This window comes from Sciurus carolinensis, chromosome 12, assembly GCF_902686445.1.
Source record: "Sciurus carolinensis chromosome 12, mSciCar1.2, whole genome shotgun sequence".
Lineage (NCBI taxonomy): Eukaryota > Metazoa > Chordata > Mammalia > Rodentia > Sciuridae > Sciurus > Sciurus carolinensis.
Genome location: NC_062224.1, coordinates 100,340,814 through 100,363,737, shown reverse-complemented (window position 1 = coordinate 100,363,737; position 22,924 = coordinate 100,340,814). Strand labels below are relative to the sequence as shown.

Here is a 22,924-nt window from a genome sequence, read left to right as displayed (position 1 = left end):
AAGTATAAAACGAGACCTGCCTGGCTGTGTGCAAGCAGAAAGCAGCCTCTCACCCCTGACTTGAGGGGAAATGTCACATGCAATTGTGCTGGAGGAGAGGGGAAGCAGTAAGATCAGGGAGGAAGGTGGGAGCTGTGTTCAGAATGCCGAGAATAAAGAGTTTTGACTTGATCCTTTACAGAGTTGAGAACCACCGAAGTTTTTCAAGGAGGAGTGTGCCAAAATAAAAGCCGCGTCTTAACACTCTTCATCTCTAAGAATAGGCCAGGTAAATGAGAGGAAGAAGATCAAGGCAGAGATCCATTTATGAGGAGAGAGAAATAAGGACTTAGCTAGAGTGGTGTCCAAAGGAATAGGAGTGTCAGAAGGAGCATCAGAGTCACCATCCCAGGGGACAACTGGAGCCTTGGTGACTATCCAGTGTCCATCTGTATTGCAGTTTGTTCTTGTGTCAAATGTCCACCAGACTACTGGCTTATTTAGAAAGAAATATGTTAATAATAAGAACTAAAATCCTGTGTACTCAACTGTGCGTGCTCTCCTGCCACCGTGATGTCAGGGCTTCTTTGACGTTCCGTGTTTTTTTAGGAGGCAGGACTCTGCAGATCCTCAATGCACAGGAGGACAATGCTGGACGATACTCTTGTGTGGCCACCAATGAGGCTGGGGAAATGATCAAGCACTATGAAGTGAAGGTCTACAGTAAGTTCCAAAGGAATTGTTTCATATCTTCTCTAACTTTCCTAACTTTCTCAATCCTGTTTTTCATTATGGGTTCATAATTATTTATACTGATCACTACTGACTCTTGTTTATCCAGCTTGCTTCATTAAGGATGGAAGTTGAACTAAGCCTTGTGCTCATGACCTCAATTGCTTAAAGATGTGAACGGCCCACTCAATTTGCTCACTACCTTCTTGTTGAAGACCTTGTCTGTGACACTTCTTTAAATTTCTCTGACCTACTCTCTGGGCTGAGTTTTAATAATTCCATGTGCAAAACTTTTATTTAAGTGCACATGACTTAATTCATAGCCCAAGATGAGATCATCAGTGATTTGGGCCTATTGCAATGTACATTGACCTATAAATACAAGGGAAAGCTAATCATGTCATTAATAGGATCCACATTTCAGGATTTTCTTCCTGTTTTTATAAAGAAAGTATTTTTCTGATGGTCATTTGTTCTTTGACTCGGTATCCTTAATAAACAATAAAATGCATTTTATGGGGCATGCTTGGACAGTGCCTATGGACCTGGATCCAGTGAAACTGACTGTTCTGTAAAGGACATTAGCCCCCTTGGCAGTTTTATAATGGAGGGAGAAGGATCCTTTTCTTGACATTTGTATCTGAAAGCTACTGCCATTTCATAAGATGCTAGCATAGGTCCTGAGTGAAAGGGCAGCATAGGAAAATACCTTTCCCATTCCCTTGTTTCCTTGGTAAGTGAGCCTCATTATGATTTCTTGGTATTCCATGTATTTAAAAGTACCAGTATTTAACTCTTTCATGTCCATTCCATGCAGTTCCTCCCATAATCAATAAACAGGACCTTTTGGGGCCCGGTCTTTCCCCGAAGGAAGTGAAGATCAAAGTAAACAACACCCTGACCTTGGAATGTGAAGCATACGCGATCCCCTCTGCCTCCCTCAGCTGGTACAAGGACGGACAGGCCAGTCATAGCTATTTTTATTTGCTGATGATTTCTTAAAGAGAACATAAGTCTATTTAAAAGGAAATGCATACGCAACTCAGAGAATCATTGTGACCTTAAAACTAGCAAACCCCAGGCTCCCAGAATCTAAAACTGCCAAAAACTAAAAAAGCAGAAAAGCAAAACAACGAAAGACCCTGAACCATGCTCAACAATGTTGGTGTTGTACCCTCATTGGAAAGCTTGCCCAATCGTTTTATGTATATTAGCAGTTGACTGAAAACCTGTCCCCCAGCCCCACACTGGAGAAGTACAGGAAAGTGTTTCTGTTCTGTGGCTTTACAAAGTAAGCTCTCTAGAGAAGAAACAGGTACACAGTGCTAAGTCAGGTTAGAATGATGGATATAACAGGAATACTAAATATATTCAGAACTTTCTCTAAAAATCTTTAACTCTTTTTTGAAGGTAACATTTTTAATATTCAGGTAAAGAAAAAGTAGGCTAAAAGAACCAAGGAAGGACCCACTACAGTTACCTGGGGGCAATGAGAAAGATGAAATAAAAAACAGATCATTCAGTTCTGTGGTCTGACTCTCGGGCCACACACCCTATTTACATTCTTCCATGCATGTTATAAAGACACATGTGCTGGTGTTCTTGGTCCAAAATAGACTTTTTAGCTGCTGTTAACAATTCATAATACAGATGTGAAATAGCTAAGCTGCTGTTTATCCTGTTTTACACATAATCAACCAAATGGTCAGTTAAATTCCACTTGTACTTCAGGTCATAGTCAGGATTTAAGATGCAGGAAAGATATGGCTTATATTTTCTCAGATCCCAGCTGGATTTTGCAATACTGGCAGCTAGGAAAAACATCATCTCATATAAGCAAGTTTCATCTGGAAGCCATTGCAGAAGGAAAACTATAGAACTCCCACCATGTTCTGTTTATAGTTTCTTTTCTGACTACAAACATCCTCCATGGTACAATACCAATTCTATAGAAGTTCACTGGGAACCATTCCTTTCTCCTTCAAAATGGTATTAGTATTTTATTTTTTAATTTTCTCTTAAGCATTTTCATCCCTTTTGGTTCCCACACATGTATCCTTATAGACAAACACATACACATACATAAACATAGAATGCAGACTAGAATTGTAGTAGAAGTGTGTTTTTCTTTAACTTCACTACAAGTAGTTAAATTACAGTTTCCAATTCTGACTCTGAAATTGGTCAAATTAGGATGCTTTAAACTGCTGAATTTTTTAGGACTTGGGATTCGTTCCCTACAATATGAACAAAAAGTATTGTTTTTAATTTATTTTCTATATCCTTTATTCTGTTGTTTCTTTCTTCAGATAAGCAATGCTGCTTGAGTGAAGCATTGTTTTTGAAAGGAAAAAAAAAAACATGAGAAATATTTGCAGTAGTAACCATGATAAATTTTGAAAGAGTCTTTGACTTTTGTGTATTTAGACTCTGAAGTTTTTATTTTAACATAGAAAATTTAAACTGTGCTTTTTATGTGTGTTATCAGGTTAATGATGATTCATTGCATCCCAAATTGTTAATTAAGCATGTATTTTTTTTTCCAGACATGGTTTTAGGTGCAGGGGATACTGCTATAAAAGAAGCAGATAAAAATCTCTGACTGTATAAGTTTGGGGGAGACAAAAACTAAACAAAGCAGTAAAACACAGAGTGTGTCAGCTGGGATAGGTGTCATGGAGGAAACTCAGTCAAGGAGAAGATACCAAGTGTGAGGAGTGTGAGCCTTTACTTAAATAGAAAAGGCCTCTGTGATAAGGTGATCTTTAAGCAAAAACCCAGAGAAAATGAAGGGAGCAGACAGAAGATTTTTGAAATATTCCAAAGTAGAGTGGGTAGCCAGAACAAAGGCCCTGAGACATTTGGACTATAGTGTCAGTAACCAATGGGAACACAGAAGATGTGATCCAAGGGGTAGTGAGTGCTAGGTCTCCTGCCAGTATGTCCATGTCCTGTGAGAATGCCAAATGGGAAATGTGAACACAAGATTGAATGATAAGACTTGCTATGACAGATTTAAGGTTTCAAAAGGATTGCATTGGTTTCTCCAGTTGCAGAAGACAGAGTCCAGCTCTGAAGTTATTGACATAGTCCAGAAGACAGGTAGTCACTTGGACCACAGTGGTAGCAGGATGTGGGATGTGAAGGAAAGAGATGAGTCCAAGATTTTGAATGGCATCATTAGGAGAGTGAGATGGGAGAGAAAGAGAAGAGATGCAAAGTTGAAGCTCTGGAATACTCCTGCATTTGGAAGTTGAGGAGTAGAAAGTGTAGCCTCTCAAAAGATGAGAGGGAGAAAGTATTTCACAATGAAGGTGGATTAAGCCATGTCAAATACCACTGAGCAGGTAAAATGAGACTTTGAATTGACCACTAAATCTAGCAACATGGACATCACTGGTGACCTTGACAAGTCTTTTCGGTCAAGTAGAGATGACAATAATTTGATTGGATCAGATTCAAGAAAAGGTGAAAGGAAAGAAACTGGAGAGAGTGTAGAGGACATTTTAAAATTAGTTGACTATAAAGGGCCATTGGAAATCTTGGAGTAGGTTGCAGCAAAAGAGAAATTTTTTTAAGATTAAAACTTTAGTAGAATGAAATAAATTGATGATGGTGTAAATAAGAGAGGGCACAGATGGTGGAGGAATGTCCTTTGAGTAGACCAGGGGAGTCTTAGGTTTTGCCAGTAGAGTGAAAAAAAGGGAGAAGGAATAAGGGAGTTGAGGGATTATACAAAGGGTGATTATCATGGTAGTCCTTTTCTGGCTAAGGAGGGAATACAGGTTGGCGTGAGAAGCAGTGAAAAGATTCCAAGGTCCTCCTAGGGGATCAAAAATTGATTGGAACTGGGATGCTTAAGGAAGTGAGTTAAAGTTAGGAGGTGGTAGTTAGAGTAAGGACTTGAAACTGAGATTATAAAGGGGTACAGTTGTTGATAATTGTCAGGTCTAGGTACGACTCTCCTACATGCTGACTGAGCAAGGGTGGGGGACAAAAGAATTCAAGGAGAGAGGTCAAGGACATGAGAGAACACAGTTTTGGGTGACTGTGGGGGCATTGAAATCACCATGAATTATGAGAGAGAAGAAGGAACAGCTGGAAGAGGGGGCAGTGAGCCAGGAGCATAGTAATAATTTCCATAAGACATACTGTGTGAAATATCTGTAGCTTAAACATTTTGTTTTTGTTGTGAAGTAGTGATATGATAATTTTAGATCACATCAGATGGACTCATGCCCTCAATTTTTCATAAAGACATTCTGGCTTTTTCTACGAAATTATCATAAAAGATACTTTAAAAAAATACTAGATTAGCTAAATAAACCTTTTTTCCTATATAGAAAAATAGATACAGTATCTAGGAACTTATTTTTAGCATTAAAAATATTTAAATGCATCACCCACAAATACCTGGCATAAATGTAAACCATATAAGCTACAATTTTTAATAATCAAAAATTTTATTAAGCAAAAAAGAAAAACAATTTAATCAAAGTACACTGATTAAATTATTGCTGTCTTGAATATTTTATTTAACATCTTACTGTCATTTATTAAAAGAATCTAAAAATGATGAACTGCATGGTGTCTTAGAAGATTTATGAGAGTACTTAATATTAACATTATTATCATTGGATCACAGCCACTGAAATCGGATGATCATGTTAATATTGCTGCAAATGGGCACACACTTCAAATAAAGGAAGCTCAAATATCAGACACTGGAAGATACACTTGTGTAGCCTCTAACCTAGCAGGTGAAGATGAGTTGGATTTTGATGTGAATATTCAAGGTAATACTAATGTTTGTTGTATAAAGTTTAATTTACATTATATGTCAAAGTAATGCAATAGAGATTTGGCTTGATTTATTTTCAATAGTTTCATTTCTGTTGACAGTAATATGAAATCATTATTGAAATTTTGTATTCAAGAAATTAAGGGAGAAAGAAATAATGCCATTTCTCAGGATGACCCTCCCTGTCGTTTTTATGTCTTTCTTCTGCTGTTTTTTAAATGTATACTTCATTTGCAGAAATTGGATCACACAATACAGACCTCTCTATTACGTTAGCATTTCTCTAATATTATATTATGACATTTTTAAAATAGCATTGACATGGAAGACAGGAAAACAATGAAGAACAAAATTTACAGTAGCCAGACTTTGAATTAATGGTAATTACAGCTCCTACAAGCTTTGTGACTTGGACAAGTTACCTAAATATTTTAAGTCCTCATTTCTCACTTCTAAAATGTATGCCTTCTAGAATTGCAGTGAATCCCAATGAGATAAAGTATGTCAGTAAAATGATTGAAAAATGATTGAAAAATGACACCTTCTCTGATTGTGGTTGATATTAGCATTCTGGAAGTTACTAACTCTTCAATGCGAGTTTATTTTGTTTTCTGTACTGGGAATGGAACCTGGGAACTTGTGCATGCCAAACAAATCCTCTACCATGGAGCTACCCCCCAGGCCTAAACATGATTTTGAAGAACTCTGCCTGTTTCATCAGTTTATCATCCAAATGATTGTTTAACCAGATTTCTATTGTTGAACATCTAGGTTATTTCCAAATTTTCTTTACTCACAAATAACACTGCATTGAATATCAGTCTCCATACAACTTTTGTACATTTTTGATTTTTCATAAACTTTTAAGAGTGGAAGTTTTAGATTAGATGTTATGTTCTTTGTTAATGCTTTCTATGTACATATGGCCTTCAAGAAAGTTCTTCCTTATTCCCAGAAAAGTATGAGGATGTCTTAGGATTTTTCTTAATGCCATTTCTAATCCTGGTTACATAATTTCTTCAGCCTTTCAAAGTCAATCATTGGTAAATGCCATCTATTGAGACAGTATTTTTTAGTGGTCCTTCAAATAAGTTTTTCCGGCTATGATGGTATTTCTTAGCCCTGCTAATCTTGAGAGTGGGTTGCTTTATCATGCAAGTGCCAGAGCCCTTGACAGGGAGAGCAATGCCCTCTGAGCCCCTTATTTCTTGTTCTTTCACGTCTGAACCCACTCTGATTCTGTCTACTTCTTTGTGTGGCTAAGTACATTGGTAGATGCACAAGTCCTTGAAAATATTTTTATGTGTCTAACTTTTTATAGGAACTCATCACCCTTGTCAAAACAGAGTCAAGATCTTTGCTTAGTGGATAGACACTGACAGTCACACTTAACCAAAACTTAATTCCTTTCCTCCATAGTTCCTCCAAGTTTTCAGAAACTCTGGGAAATTGGAAACATGCTAGATACTGGCAGGAGTGGTGAAGCTAAAGATGTGATCATCAACAACCCCATTTCCCTTTACTGCGAGACAAATGCTGCCCCTCCTCCTATACTGACATGGTACAAAGATGGCCGTCCTCTGACCTCAGGTGATAGAGTATTGATTTTACCAGGTAGGTGAAGATTTCTATGAACAAAGTAAAGACAGGAGTCTGTGCCAAGTCTGTCCCTTCTCTTTTCCTAGACAAATTAAATAGATTGGACTCTGACCGTGGAATTTAGCTGACAGGCTGTTGAGTGCCACCGGTATGCGTGACCTTCAATCCAGGGGAGTCTAACTTGAGAATTTGACAATAGCCTGGAACATTTCTGTAAACTTCTCAGTCTGTTACAGCATCCCTCTACCAACTTATGAAATTCTTTGAACTTCTTCATGCCCCTTTTTTCTATTAGTGCATTGAGATAATCAGTTTGGTTTCTGTACATTACTAATCTAAATTCTAATATATACTTGCAAATGGTTACTATTCAGTTTATTAAATGCTTTTATCATAAATAAATGGCTAAGATTATTTCAAATATTTTAGTTATTACATGGTTTGTTGATGGAAAAAGATGTTAAAAGTGTTGTGGAATAATATTTGGAAGGCTTTTCAAAATGTCAGGACATGTCAGAACTCATCACATCATGCACTTAAGATCAGTGTAGTAAATAAATATGTGTAAATATGACCTCAGTTAAGTGAAAGAATATCTTGAAAATTTTTAAAAAATGGAAAGAGACTAAATAGATATGACAGCTATATGTAATATATGATCCTAGGTTTCATGTGGGTCTGCGAAAAAATGGCTATAAATTTATATACTGAAATAATAATGAAAAGAAATTTGAATATGGAGTATGAATTCAGTAGTTTTGAATTCATTTTAAATGTCCTGTTTTTGATTATTGTAGTCATGTTATGTAAGGGATTACCCTTATTCTTGTGAAGTACAGATTTATGAGTTTTTAGTGTGAAAGGTAATCATACTTCCAACGTACTCTCAAATGGTTCAGAAAAAGATTATATACATATGACAGAAATAAAGCAAATGGCATGGAGTTTAAATAGTGAACATGGTTCACTATATAATTGCTGCAAATTTTATCTTAGTTTTAACACAAAAAGCTTAAACATACACAGAGTTATTCTTTTAATATTATATGTATAATACTGTACATAATCACATGTAATAATAGTCCCCTTTATACTTTCACATCCCTGAATATTGCTTTCACAACTGAATACTTACAGGAAGCAATGAACATCTATTTAAAATATTCAAAACTGTAAAAGCAACAAGTCACTGCATAACATTCCATATGTTATATGATGCAGGGCAGAGAGTAGCATTTGCCACCTCTAGCAAAATCCACATGACCTGTTTTTTGCTCAGGAGATCTGATTCATATTTCAATATCATATCACTTTTGGTAACGTACTATTTGTTATGAAGGTGGGTAGTGTCTGAAATTAAAACTGAATGATTGGTTGAAGTAGGAATCTTGAAAAAAAATGTAAGGAAGCTAGTAGGTGTGAAAAGTTAATTACATCTCTGTTTCTGATCTGTGTTCACCCTGAGTTTTAGAAAAGTAAACATACTGTGGTATGTTTTCAGGAGGGCGAGTATTGCAGATTCCCCGGGCTAAAGTAGAAGATGCTGGAAGGTATACCTGTGTGGCTGTGAATGAAGCTGGAGAAGATTCCCTGCAGTATGATGTCCGTGTGCTCTGTGAGTTTGTTTTCTTTTTGTTTATTATGAATTCTTTCCCTCAAAAATATTTTTCAGGAACTGATGTTTACCAGCTCTTACCCTGAGCACTCTAGAGACTATTAGATAATCAGAAACCGATAGCTCTTCCAGGGAATTAATTGTCTTATGTACAAATTGAGAGTACATTAGTCAGTACTCCTGGGATATCAAATAACAAAATGGCTTTAACAAAAAGGGGGGAGAGAAAGAGAGAGAGAAAGACAGAGAGAGAGAGAGAAATTATTCACTCATGAATCTCAGAGCAGAGCTGTCTTATGTGGCTTTAAAGAGATCAACAGGATTTGACCTTTCCTTTTTCCTTTTGACTTTGTTTTCAATGCAAAGAGCAGTTTATAAAGGAAGCATGAAATGAGATAGAAGAGAGAAAACACTAAAATTAAAAATTGATTTTAACAGAGAAACAACATGTATCCCATTTGTTTACAATAATAAAAAAAATTTGATTTGACATGAAATGCCTGCTGCTCTCTATATGGCAGGCACTGAGCTAAGCACTGAGGATACAGCATCAAGTAGAGCTGACATCAGTAAAAATAATGTAACCATCAGTGTGGAAAATAATGTTGACATTCTGTTACATGCTTTGTGGCATTGATTACTTTATTTACAGAATTTCAGTGTAATCGTTGGAGACCCAAATACCACAAGGCTGCATGTTCATTAAACTTAGCCATCTTTACAATGGCTAACAAGATGGTGTATTTTAACAGAGTGAAACAAAAACAGAACTAAGTTTTTAAAACAAAAGAGTGATTATTTGCTCTGAAAATAAATATCTACATTTACAAAACCAGCCAACACATCTATTCCTAGTTCACTTAACATTTCAATTTTCGAAAAATTCTATGGGTAATATGTGATTTTTCATAACTGGCATGTACCCTGGATTCTGTGGTGTTCTTTTAAATGAGAATGAATATGTAGGAAAATCTAGCACAAAACTTTTCAACTCTAGAGTAATTAAAGATCACCTGGAGAGCTTACTAAAAGTGATTTCTTGGCCCTTCTTAAAGATGCCTATTGAGGAGGTATGGTTGGGGCCCAAGAATTTGCATTGCTTACCACACTACTGGTGATGCTAATGCTCATACTACCCATGTTAAGACTGGGAAACACTTTGAACAGTCAGATGATTCCCTTATAAATAAGACCAACTCTGAACATTTCAAATATACTTTTTTTATTTAGCTTTTAATTTTTTATGGACTACATTTCGATTCATTGTAACAAATGAGGTACATAATTTCATGTCTATGGTTGTACACAATGTAGATTAATACCATTCGTGTAATCATACATGTACATAGGGTAATGATTTCTGTCTCATTCCACCATTTTTCATACCCCCCTCCCTCTCATTTCCTTCTACATATTCTAAAGTTCCCCCATTATCAAATACACTTTTAAAAGCTATAATTAGTCTTGAACATTGACTTGTACAAATGCTTCTTATATGTGTACTTGAAATCACAGAAGGCCTAGTGAGAGAGACTGAGAGAGAAGCAAGACAAGTTGTATTGGGAAAGAACTGGAACTGAACTAAGTGGGAGGGTTTAACCCAGCATAGCTAAGACAAGGAGGGATGAGAGTAAAGCCAAACTCAAACACTTTTGTCACTATCCTCACTTATTCGTATAAAACATTCCTTGAGGATGGTGGTTTCTCCTTCAAGCTTTGCTTCTCTGTTATCATCTCAGACTTTGTTTTTAGTGCGTTGTAGTTACACATAATACTGCAGTTCGTTTTGATGTATTCATAAATGCATATAACATAGTTTTCCTCATTTCAATCACCAGTACTGTCCACCTCCTTTGCCATCTCACTCCCCTGATCTCCTTCCTCTACCCTATTGGTCTTCCTACTATCTATCTATTTCTTAATTGATGCATTATAGTTATATATGAAATTGGAATGTATTGTGATATATTCATGCATGCTTCTAGTGTAATTTGGTCACTTTCATTCTCCAATTCTTCCGCTTTCCCTCCCTGCCTCCCTCCCCTTTGGTCCTCCACCTCTACTTCACTGATCTCCCTTCTATTTTCACAAGATTCCCTTTTTAGAATTTTTTCTCTCTTGCTTCCACATTAAGAGAAAACGTTCTACCCTTCATATTCAGAGTCTGGCTTATTTCACTTAGCATTATGTTCTCCTGTTCTGTCCATTTACCATCAAGTGACATAATGTCATTCTTCTTTGTGGCTAAGTACAACTCTATTGTGTATCTATAGCATTTTCTTTTTCCATTCATCTATTGGTGAGCATGTAGATTGGTTCCATAACTTGGCTATTGTGGATTGTGCTGCTCTAAGCATTGGTATGTATGTTATCACTACCATATGTTGATTTTAATTCTTTTGGATAAATACCAAGGAGTGAGAGAGCTGGGTCATATAGTGGTTCCATTCTTGGCCTTTTAGAAATATTTATACTGCTTCCCAAAGGGTTATGCTAAGTTGCAGTCCCACCAGCAATGCTTGAGTGTTCCTTTAGCCCGATCCTTAGCAGCAGTTGTCGCTTACAGCTGTCAGAGAACTAGAATAATTTAGAAAAGCCCTTGTTGCCTGTCAATATCTTTGTCGCAATCATTTGTTAGTGCCACCAGTTATCAAGGGAGCAAATCGCGATCTCCCTGAAGAGATCACTGTGCTGGTGAACCAGAGCGTCCTGCTGGAGTGTTCGTCCAGCGGTAGCCCAGCACCCAGGAATTCCTGGCAAAAGGATGGACAGTCCGTGCTAGAAGATGAGCATCATAAATTTCTATCTAATGGCAGAATTCTACAGGTAAAAGTAAAACTTTCCTTTCGAAACAGTCTCTTTTGATTTTGTACTTTATAATAACTGCCTCAGATTTTTCAAAAATAATTTTATTAGTTTATAAAGGTTGTGTGTAAAGAACATCAAGAACATACAACTAAAATTCTTCTTTCCCATTTTATTCCCACTATCAGAAACGACCGCTGCTAACAGTTTGATATGAATTCTTCTAGAAACTGTTTCTACATGGACACACTGCTAAATTCACCACGATATAGACTTTGCGATAAAAGCCACATTATAAAAAACTCATTATTGCAAGTCTTTCTGTTGCATATTTCCTGATGATAAAATTGTGTGGCATAAGGTTCTTTGTATATTAATATGTGTCCTTATTACAAGTAATAATGGAAACCACATAAATATACCAGATCATTGTTTATCGATGGGCATGTCTATGTTTTTCTACTCTAGTGTCCTAAGAGAAAGTTAGGCATGTATAGAAATAACACTGATTTTTTTATTAAGATATGGTTTAGGTTACTCCTTGAGCATAATAAATAATACTGCATTGACCCAAGAATCTGAGCATAACTATCAGTGTATCCAACACAGTGGACATATGTCACAGAGTTCTTTATGCATAAAAAGCATCAGGCTCACTACCTATCATTCTCAAATTACCACCTAAGTATCGTGAATATTTCTACTTGATATCACACATCCTCTACCAAAATGTTTAAATGTTTTTGTGTATAAAGCCAAAAGATACACAGATGAATGGATAAAAATTTCTGCATACTAAAATAAAGAAAATATACTGCTCTATTCGTTAACTGTTGTCTTGTAAAACAAACCACTCCAAAAATTAGTGACTTGAAATAAGCATTTGTTTAGCTCATGCGTCTGCTAGTGCCTGGGTGATGTTTCTGGTCTCAGCTGGGCATACTCAAGTGTCTGCAAAGACTTGTGGAACAATTATATGGCTCTGGTGAGCTTGTCTGAGCTCTTACTAACACCCGGAGCTTCAAATGCAGTAACTGGGCTGATTCTGCTGCCCACGATCGCCACCTCCAGCAAGCCACTCATGGCTCCCTCACACAGTGTTGGCAAAATTCTGAAGAGTGAACCAAATCCATGGGTCTAAAAGCCATCATCAGCACCAGTATGCACAAGAGATTTATTTTCTTATGTTCATCTGATATTAATTAGATAGAACATGTATTGTTTATTCTTTAAAAATGAGAAATATTGCAAGTTGCTTTATTTAAATTTTAGTTGTAATTTCTTCATTTTCCCCTTAGATTCTAAATACTCAAATAACAGACATCGGCAGGTATGTGTGCATTGCTGGGAACACAGCTGGAAGTGCCAAAAAATATTTTAACCTCAATGTTCATGGTAAGAGCTCAGTTCTGAAACCATCTGGTAGGGTATGCTTGAAAGGGCAGGGAAGCCACATTCTACATTCTATAACTCATTTCCTGTAGTTAACTTGATCAACATGTGGAACCTACATGCATTCAGCCTCCTTTCTTCTTTCTACTATAACTAATAGGATTTATAAAGTACAAAACTTCTAGGAAGGCCAATTTTATATTATTTTAGTCCCTCAAGAGAAAGCAAGTACTTCTTCATATGTGAAAGCAAAATAAAAATTTGAAATCTGAAATACTTCAAGTTTAGTGCAAGTAGAATCAAATATAGATGATTTTCTATCATAAAAATGTAGCTACTAGGCCTGATTAGAACCAGTTTTGGTTCTTAGCTGCAGAATTCACATTGAGTTACATCTTCCAATAGCTAACATCCTTCCTGGAGAGGAGAAATGTCGGTTTTTGGTCTTAAATTAATTCCTTAAAAATCACCAGCACGCCTAGTTCATTTGTGAGACTTAAGTTCTTATAGTGCTAAAAATTCCATAAGTATATATATATACACATACATATATTTTTTTTCACTAAAAAAAGGCATTTGTATGTCTACTACAAAAGAGTAATTTTATGTTCATGAGATGCAGCTGCTTCCAGAATATTAAATTAGAAATGATAAAATTATTATGAAAGATTCCCTTTGCATGAGTTTTATATATATATATATATAATATGAGTAATATATAACAAATGTTATATGAACTATATATATAATGACATATAAGTATATGCATATATACATAAAATTTTAACTTGTCTTGTAAGTAGCTGAAATTTTCATGAAAAATTTCTTCCCTTCAAAACACTTTTCTTTAGCATGATGGATTTTTTTTTAGTGTAATATATAGGGAGTATTACTACCTAGCAAAGTTTGCTGTTTGTGAAACACGTGTCCTTGTATTTCCAGTGCTTAGCACAGGGAGTAACACATTATAGGTGCTTAATAAATGTCTTTAAGGGTTATTTTAAGAGTAAATCTGACCAAATCAGAAGCACATGTGTTACTAGTTCTAAGTAAATTTAAAACAAATTATAATCAGTGTAAAAGTACACTTTCTAATCTGTACAGTGCAATAGAATAAATACCGAAAAACAAAAATGTTGGTTATTTTTTCCAGTTCTTCTAGGCAGTATTTCTCTTTCTGTGTGATCAAAAGCATCTTGTAAATACCCCAAATATAGCAATTGCACATGTTGCCTTAAGCTATACTTTGTATCTTTGTCTTTGCTGCTTCTAAATACTCTAGGCAAATGGTCACGCCCTATTCAACTTAGTCTTCCTAAACCTGGAATGGTGTCTGTAGTCAAGGTAGTTGCTAAATAAAAGTGTCTCGTTCATTCTCTTCCCTTCACATTCTTGGCCTCTTCTTAATGTGCAGAAGAAGTACCTGAAGAAGAGAGAGACTTGAGTGGAAGTGGTCACTAGTGCTTTATTTGGCACATGGATTGGAGTTCAGGAATGTGGTTCTTCTTTCGCTCGCTAATGACATCTTGAATTCCTGACTGAAGTCAGGAACCCATGACTTAAATATTGGAAAATTCATCTGGGGAAAATAATTTAAGTTATTTTCACTTAAATACAATACCACATCTCCCTCTATGACTGTGCTGGCTTCTTTTGTGCACTCACTTTCCAAATGCCAAAGATCAACCTGACTCTAGGTGCCTGCCCATTACATTCCCAAAGCAACACCACCTCCTCTCTTTCTTTCTCTTAAATAATGAAATTCTCCCTCTTTACTGGCTCCTTCCCAAGAATACATAAATTTGTCTCTTCCATCTTAAGAAAGAAATGACTCCCTTAGAACTCATATTTCTCACCAACTGTGTCCCTCACTTTCTCCCCTATTTCAAAACAAGCTTCCCTAATGGCTGTGTATGTTACATGGCTCCAGCTCCTCATTCCTGCTTCCTGCTCCTACCCCAGCCTTCCATATTTCACCTTCAGGACTCCACTGAACCTGATCACTGGCTTCATGAATTAACATTCATATTAAAAAGTCTAACAGGTACCCTCCCGGCTGCATCTTTCTTCCTTCTGAACATCTGACATTCTTGGCCCCTGACTTTCTTATAAATTCTCCTCCTTGGGCTTCGGAGACATCCACACCCCTTGTTTCTGTCTTTCTTTCCAACCTCTTTCTCCAGTGGCGTTGGCCAGTTCCTCCTCCTCCACCTGACCATTAGTTCTCCGACTTCTGGGCATTGTTCTCTTCCTGCTCTTTCCTAGGAGATCTTGAGCACTCCCAGGCTTCAGTTTCTATGTGAAAAAGAGTTTCCATATTTTATCTTTGGCCAGAGCCCTCTTAAGAACTCCAGATCCTTTGGTTCAAATATCTACTTCTTATTGACATAAATGTCTAACAATGACCCTAAAATTAAACTCATAATCTTTCCTCACAAATGTGTTCCTCTTGGACTGGGGTTGTGGCTCAGTGGTAGAGCACTCACCTAGCATGTGTGAGGTACTGGGTTCAATTCTCAGCACAGCATTTAAATAAATAAAAATAAAGGTCCATCAACAACTAAAAAAAAGTTTGTAAAACAAAATGTCTTCCTCTTCCAGAGAGTCCTGTCTTAGGAAAGGGTACCACATCTCAACACATTTCAACTGTCCGTAGTTGACACCAGAATCTTGATGTCATCCCTGCCACCTTCCACTCCTGTTAAACCTTCCCACAGTGGGTTCTGATGACCTGCTGCAAGGTGTTCTGGGATGTGCCCACTTCCATAATGATTTCTGACGCCATCCTCAACCCCCTGGCTTGTTTTGCAGATATTACGGCAGTAGTCTAACTGACCTTTCTGGGCGCCAGCAGCCTTCTAACCAGTTATCTCAAACTGTCACAAGATTGATGTCTTTTTTTGGTGCTTTTATTTTTCTAATGCTTTTAAATGCATTCTGGTTATACATAATAGCTGGGTTCTTTTTGAGATCCACGACTTTAGATTAATTTTTGGCTATGCTATTTTTCTGCTTCCCATTCCTTAGGCTGTGTTTCAGTGTTCTTGATGCTGTGCAGAAGATCCTATAGGATCTGATCTTTGCTTAGGCCTTTCATACTTTGCACACCCATCCCTACCTTGCTCTTCAAACTCTGTTCTTGCCGACCTCTGGGTGCCATGGTCTTTCCCCCATTTGGGCCATTGTATGTGCTCTGCCTTTATTCTGAAAAACATGCTCATTTCCTTTCGCTTATTCCTGATCGTATCTTAAGTATCTTCATACATGTCACTTTCTCCTTCTGATTCCCAAACTAGGTTACTTCCCTGTTGTCACCCTAATCTTCTGATTGACATTCATTATACTTGTGATTACCATTTCACATAAAACAGTGGCTTAGAATGAGAACTGTGGAGCCAGACTGCTGAGCTTCCAAGCCTGTCCCTTCCAGTAACTAGCTGTGAGTCCTTATCAAGATGTCAACCTCTGACTCAACTTCTTCCTTCAAACATGAGGACAAGCCTGTATCTAACACAGGATTCAGTGAGATAACGTGTGTCGGGTGTTTAAAACAGTGTTCAGCACAGCACAGCCACTCAAAAATTGTTCTATTACTTTTAGTTTAGTGTCTGTCATTACCATCAAATTATTAACTCCATTATCACCAAATTACTATGTTTTCCACATTGTACCACCTCGCACAATGTGTGAATCCAGTATGTCAACACATGTTTGATAAATTAATGAATTAAAACCATAATTAACTAGTGGGTTAAAAATAAAAAGTATGTAACATTTTAAAAAGTGATTTCTGCTCTTTGACATTTTGCTTCTGATGCTATTGTAAGAGTTAATCTTAATATAACTGTGCATGTAATAGATTGTTTATTAGTTTCATACTTTAATTTATGTCTCCTGCTTCATTAATCTGACCAAGATCTATTTCTACTTTTACGTGTTAACTTACCCATTCATTCATTTTCACACCCCCTTCTTGCTCTTTTTCCTCCTTCCCTTTTCACAGGAAACCATTCAAATGTATGATTCTATGCTTTTCTATGTATTCTTAAAAAACATCAATTATTCCATATGCACATATGATTCTGTTTTATTCCACTTTTTATCTGCACTGCTTTTGATTTTTTTTTAATTTTGGGGTTGGGGTTTGAAGAACAAATATTTTTATTAGTTTTTAAATTTTTTACTTATCTTGAAAGTCAAATTGATTACACTGTAAAAATACTCTGTATGATTTATTGATAAACAGATACCCTAAAATTAAATTTATATTCTATTGTTGCCATCACAAGAACAGAAAAGCGTTAAATAGGCTATAATATTTTTAAAAGGATTATTCAAATGTGCTTTAAAAAAAAAACTTCTTCGGTCTTTATTTGAATATTTGACAAAATTTATTTGAATATTTGACAAAACCATCTTAGGAATTTCCACCTATGTTTTACAAATAAAATGTAGAATATTCTTAATTAGAAAATTCTGGTTCTTTCTTTCGATTGGGAAAAACCAACCTGATGGACCTAAACTTGATGAAGACACTGAGAAATTCTAGTAAAGACAGCTGGACAGCTAACAGAACCATTAACTCTGCCTTAGCAGAGCACTGTGTTTGGGCTAATATGTAAGAAATTGGAATATGCATTTCTGATATCAGATTTCACTTTTAATATATATGCTTTTACAGTTCCTCCAAGTGTCATTGGCCCCAACCCTGAAAATCTCACTGTGGTGGTGAACAATTTCATTGCTCTGACTTGTGAGGTCTCTGGCTTTCCACCTCCTGATCTAAGCTGGCTCAGAAATGAACAGCCCATCAAGCCAAACACAAATGCTCTCATTGTACCTGGTAAGGAACTTGTCGTTCTTTTAAGGTGGGTGAAACTTTCTCATTTTCCTCTATTTTAATACAAATGGCATTTCAACTTAGTTTCTTTCTAAACTTTTGTCTTGCTCCACTTATTTGTTCACAGAAAATGCCTCTCTAACCCATTTGGGACCATTAGGGTAAGACTGTAAAGACTTTTATGAACTCAGTGAGAATGTATAAAAACAAGGTCTCCTCCAGCAAATTATGGAATTTAAGAACAGAAAAGCTTAGTAATTCTGAGTAGTAGATGGTAAATAGCACTTTCATTGTATTAACCACTGGTTGTTTTTAATCAATCCCAACACTTCTTGAAGATGGATGGATGGATGAATAGATGGTAGATAGATAGATAGATAGACAATAATACAGTCAGATTAGAGAAAAGAGACAAAATGAAAGAGAAGAACAGACAGATAATAGACTGTAGTTATCTCTACACTATGGAAAATTTAAACCCAAAAAACACTGTAGGTATTTTAGCTATAGTACAATTACTCTTTTCTCACTAGAACCTATATCAAATAGTTTTCCTTTCCATATTTGTTTACCAAAGAGAAGAATTTGGTTCTCTTCCTTTATAAAAAACTAAAATTGATGAAAAAAGAGAAAGGATCAAGGAAAACTGACTCAATTATTTCATTTTAATAAATGAAATGATTCCAAATCATTTCTATGGAAAATGATGTGTTTTACCATTTATCTTATAGATAGTTATTAGAACAACTTCTGTTCTTCAGTTTACATTCTATCTGCCCACAGGGGGTCGAACTCTCCAGATTATTCGGGCCAAGGTGTCTGATGGTGGAGAATACACTTGTGTAGCTATCAATCAAGCTGGTGAAAGCAAGAAAAAGGTTTCCCTGACTGTTTATGGTTTGTTTTCATCTCCTCATAATATTATTTCTTTCAAAAACTGGTATTCATGACTTTCTGTCTGAGCAACTTGGTGAAAAAAAAAATTCTTCTGTTCTTATTTCCTTCCCTCAGTGCCCCCAAGCATTAAGGATCATGGCGGCGAGTCTGTCTCTGTAGTGAATGTAAGAGAAGGAACTTCAGTGTCCTTGGAGTGTGAATCCAATGCTGTTCCACCTCCAGTCGTCACCTGGTATAAGAGCGGACAGATGATAACAGAGTCCACTCACATTCAGATCTTAGCTGATGGACAAATCCTGCATGTCAAGGAGGCTGAGGTGCATCTTTTATTCTTGTTTGAAGGTTGAGACTCCCTGGTGGGGTTGCAGAAGAGATCATTGGAAGTCACATGTTCCCTTTACTACAGTATTTATTTAAAAATACACAGTCAATGTCATTGACCTTATTTTCATTTTTAAAGAAAGTATCAGACTTGCAGAAGCTGATTAGAAGTGGGGCGTTTGAACATAAAGATGACTGATGATTTAATCTACACTCAAACAGTGTGATTGGTCATCTATCACTTAATGGAGCACATACAATAGTATCTTTTTCTTTTAGGTATCTGACACAGGCCAGTATGTATGTAGAGCTATAAATGTAGCAGGACGGGATGATAAAAATTTCCACCTCAATGTATATGGTGAGCATCTGCCTCTAATACAACTCTTTTTCCCCCCAGATATGCAAATGAAAGAAAGTGTCCTGAATTTGCTTAATGAGGACACATGATTTTCTTCTGTCTTTTTATAGTGCCACCCAGTATAGAAGGGCCTGAAAAAGAAGTGGTTATGGAGACAATCAGCAATCCGGTGACCTTGACTTGCGATGCCACTGGAATCCCACCTCCCACCATAGTGTGGCTAAAGAACCACAAGCCCATAGGTAACACCCTTGTGCATTGTTGTGGTTGCTTTCTTTTGCTTTTAATTGCTTGATTTATAAGCTAGCCCACTTGCAGTGTTATGCTCATAGCTGTGCGTAATACAAGTCTAATGTACTGACATATAAACTTATAAAATAGACTCACTGTAGAATGGTCATTCATTCTTTCTTGCTTTTCCCTTTTTAAAAACCCATTTAAAATAAAAGTACAAAACTTTTATTTGAAATAAATAAAATAAAAGGCAAAACCTTTGAGAAATACACTTAGTATGTAAAGCAAGGTGGTGTTTGGTGGTGAATTGCAGAGATGTCAAATATAAAAGTTTTTGTTTTGCTTTGTTTCTCCCTGTAGAAAATTCTGACTCCCTTGAAGTTCACATTTTGTCTGGAGGTAGCAAACTCCAAATTGCTCGTTCTCAGCGTTCAGATAGTGGAAACTATACGTGCATTGCATCAAATGTGGAGGGGAAGGCACAGAAGAATTACGTTCTTTTGATTCAAGGTATGTCATGTACACCATGATCCATGTTCAGTTTCTTTGTTACATTCTGTCTATAGTATAAAATGATCTACATTTAAAGGGATCATTAGCAATTGACTCAAAATATCTGTAGGTCACCAAAAATACTGTCAATTGTCCCATATTTATCAGTAAATTCTCTTTTCACGGGAATGGTCGTAAATGAGAGAAAACATAGTAGTAGAACTTAGGAAATCTATTTTTCCATTTTTAATGAAATTATTACCTTCCTATTATTTGCATATATATATATTCATACACATATATTATATTGAATTATGCTTATTTATTTCAAATTGGCATAGCTTATTTTGATGCCAAGTCTATAAATTTACTTGTGTAAGTGAGGTTGTTTATAAACATAAAAATTATGTTTATGCATTAATAATATATAGATACCAACTCTAGTTTATGTGGTATAACCAAACATTTTACTGAAATTTTTCTATAGTTTAGAATATCTTTAGACTAGAGATAATGTTTGCATATAGGGTCTGGTCCAGTGGTTGGCATATATTACACATTAATTATAGAAAGTCTTGTCAACATTCTTATTGACTTGACTTCTTTAATATTCTAAATTCTGTAGATCTGACATAGTTTTTATCATCTTCTACATGACTAGGATAATATTTGGAAAGATTACAAAATGATGTGCTAGTAAATGTTTAGCAATTGATGCTCCAAGCATAGAGACCCTGGTTTGGAGACAACCATTTATTTGCCATTTTCTTGGAGGACTTAGGCCCACCACGACCTCCTTCCAGCTTCCCACGTGACATCACTGAACGCAGAGTGAGAAAGATGTGAAAAACTGGTTCCTGGGAGTGCATGTGACCTGCTGCCAGCACAACCCTTTACCTATATTGTATAGGATAGGAATTTAAAGGTGTTCCTTTCTATTTCATATTATTTCTTGATCAAATCATTAAAGTGCAAAGATGATTAGATAGAACAGAAGCTATTAGATTCTGAAGACTACAATAAGCCTACCCATTGTTCAGATATTATTTAGACTAGATAATGGAGAAAGAAATAACTAAGTTATATACTTTTTCTCAGACCTTTATACCAATGTTTTCTAAGACAGATTCTTGGCTAGGCATGGTGGCATACCTGTAATCCCAGCAGCTCTGGAGGCTAAGGCAGGAAGATCAAGAGTTCAAAGTCAGCCTCAGCAACTTTGCAAGGCCCTAAGCAACTCAGCAAGACCCTGTCTCATAAAATACAAAAAGGATCTGGGGATGTTGTTCAGTGGTTAACTGCCCCTGGGTTTAATTCCCAGTACCCAAAAAAAAGAAAGAAAAAAAAAACACCAAACAGATTCTCCTTAATTATATTAATTCTATCCATTGAAGAACTATCCATAGAGGATTTAATCTGTGAATGATTATATTTGGCTGGAAGGGCACCCATGAGACAGATATGTCACCAGCCCCTACAACTAAATAATTACATCAATTTACAGATATATAAGGAATATTGAAGTGATTTAGTTCCTTTATCTTTCTCATTTAAAAGTCATTAATGAAGACAACAGTAGTTGATCTTAATCTGAGAAGAATATATGAATTAAAAATGGCATGTTCTATGATTCTGTCACGTTCATTAGAATTTATTTTCTTGAGCCTTGTTAATGAAAGTTCTAAATATTTCTCAGTTCCTCCAAGTGTTGCTGGTGCTGAGATTCCAAGTGAAGTCAGTGTCCTTCTTGGGGAAAATGTTGAGCTGGTCTGTAATGCAAATGGCATTCCCACCCCACTCATCCAATGGCTTAGAGACGGAAAGACCATAACTAACAGTGAAACAGAAAGAATCCGGTATGTTTAAAATTAATCTTTGCATTATAAATCATAAGGTCTTCTACAATGCCTAATACTTCAAATTTCACATGAATAATAATGCCAAGTTCCATCTCATTGGAAGTTGGCTATCACTATCACAAAAAGAAAAGATAAATATTTGGAATGTTGTATACAAATTCCCTTTAGAGAACACTCAAAAATGTGTGTGAGTGTGTGTGTGTGTGTGTGTGTGTGTGTGTGAGAGAGAGAGAGAGATGTCAACCCTTATTCATTTACTGTGTTATAAAATTGCCTCAGGTACTCATTCCTCAAAAGGTTAGTTAATTATTGTACTGTTAACTGATTTTATTCCTCTAATCTCAGAATACCCATACCAAAGTCCACAACGTAAGGTAATTACTTCTTTTCTGCAAAATTCAAGCCAATTTTGTCTCACAAAAGATTTACCAATAATCCTATATATTTTGAGTCCTCAAACCATCCAACTTCATATATTGCTCGGCTCATTTTTAGGGAAGAAACAACAACATCATAACCCAGTTCATTCCTTATAGTGGTTTGTCCAAATTCCATCTTCAGCTGAATGTTGTTCCTTCAAAAGGACAATGCAGAATTCCACACTCTGCAAGATGACAACATCACAAAGTCCTGTTACATACACATATAGAATAATTATATGCATAAGTAGAAATTAATTAAATGTATTATAAAACTTATTGTTTTTTAAATTGAGGGGTTTGAAGTGTATTTTCTAGTCAATGAATTGAATATATAATTTAATGACTGATAAGTGTTATTTCCTTTGTATTCATTTGATGTTAAAATTTACATATTTGTCCCCTTTACAAGTTTGGGTAAATTGCCCATTGACTAAATTTTAGAGGCACATTTTACATTTTATTGCTTTTATGTGAACATTTCTGAATAATTGACAAGTATTTAATTACTTTATTAGGTAAGCTGATATTGACGATATTCCAGGCCAACTTCTAGATTCTTGGTGGCACCTAAAGAT

At 36.0% G+C, this 22,924-nt stretch overlaps 1 protein-coding gene across 5 annotated transcripts in view; it reads left to right on the top strand.

Annotated features, from left to right (window-relative positions):
* Positions 1–22,924, top strand: part of Hmcn1 (hemicentin 1) — a 413,611-nt gene that overhangs the window by 305,411 nt on the left and 85,276 nt on the right. For 4 of the 5 annotated variants that reach the window (XM_047520702.1, XM_047520701.1, XM_047520700.1 and 1 more), the window contains 14 exons: positions 589–702; positions 1,529–1,674; positions 5,357–5,507; positions 6,932–7,126; positions 8,613–8,726; positions 11,365–11,552; positions 12,830–12,926; positions 17,605–17,766; positions 18,547–18,660; positions 18,775–18,977; positions 19,261–19,342; positions 19,453–19,584; positions 19,937–20,086; positions 21,765–21,924. In XM_047520702.1, coding sequence (XP_047376658.1) covers positions 589–702; positions 1,529–1,674; positions 5,357–5,507; positions 6,932–7,126; positions 8,613–8,726; positions 11,365–11,552; positions 12,830–12,926; positions 17,605–17,766; positions 18,547–18,660; positions 18,775–18,977; positions 19,261–19,342; positions 19,453–19,584; positions 19,937–20,086; positions 21,765–21,924 — 2,008 coding nt within the window. The remainder of the gene's footprint in view (positions 1–588; positions 703–1,528; positions 1,675–5,356; positions 5,508–6,931; positions 7,127–8,612; positions 8,727–11,364; positions 11,553–12,829; positions 12,927–17,604; positions 17,767–18,546; positions 18,661–18,774; positions 18,978–19,260; positions 19,343–19,452; positions 19,585–19,936; positions 20,087–21,764; positions 21,925–22,924) is intronic. The other variant, XM_047520699.1, reaches the window with a different exon arrangement.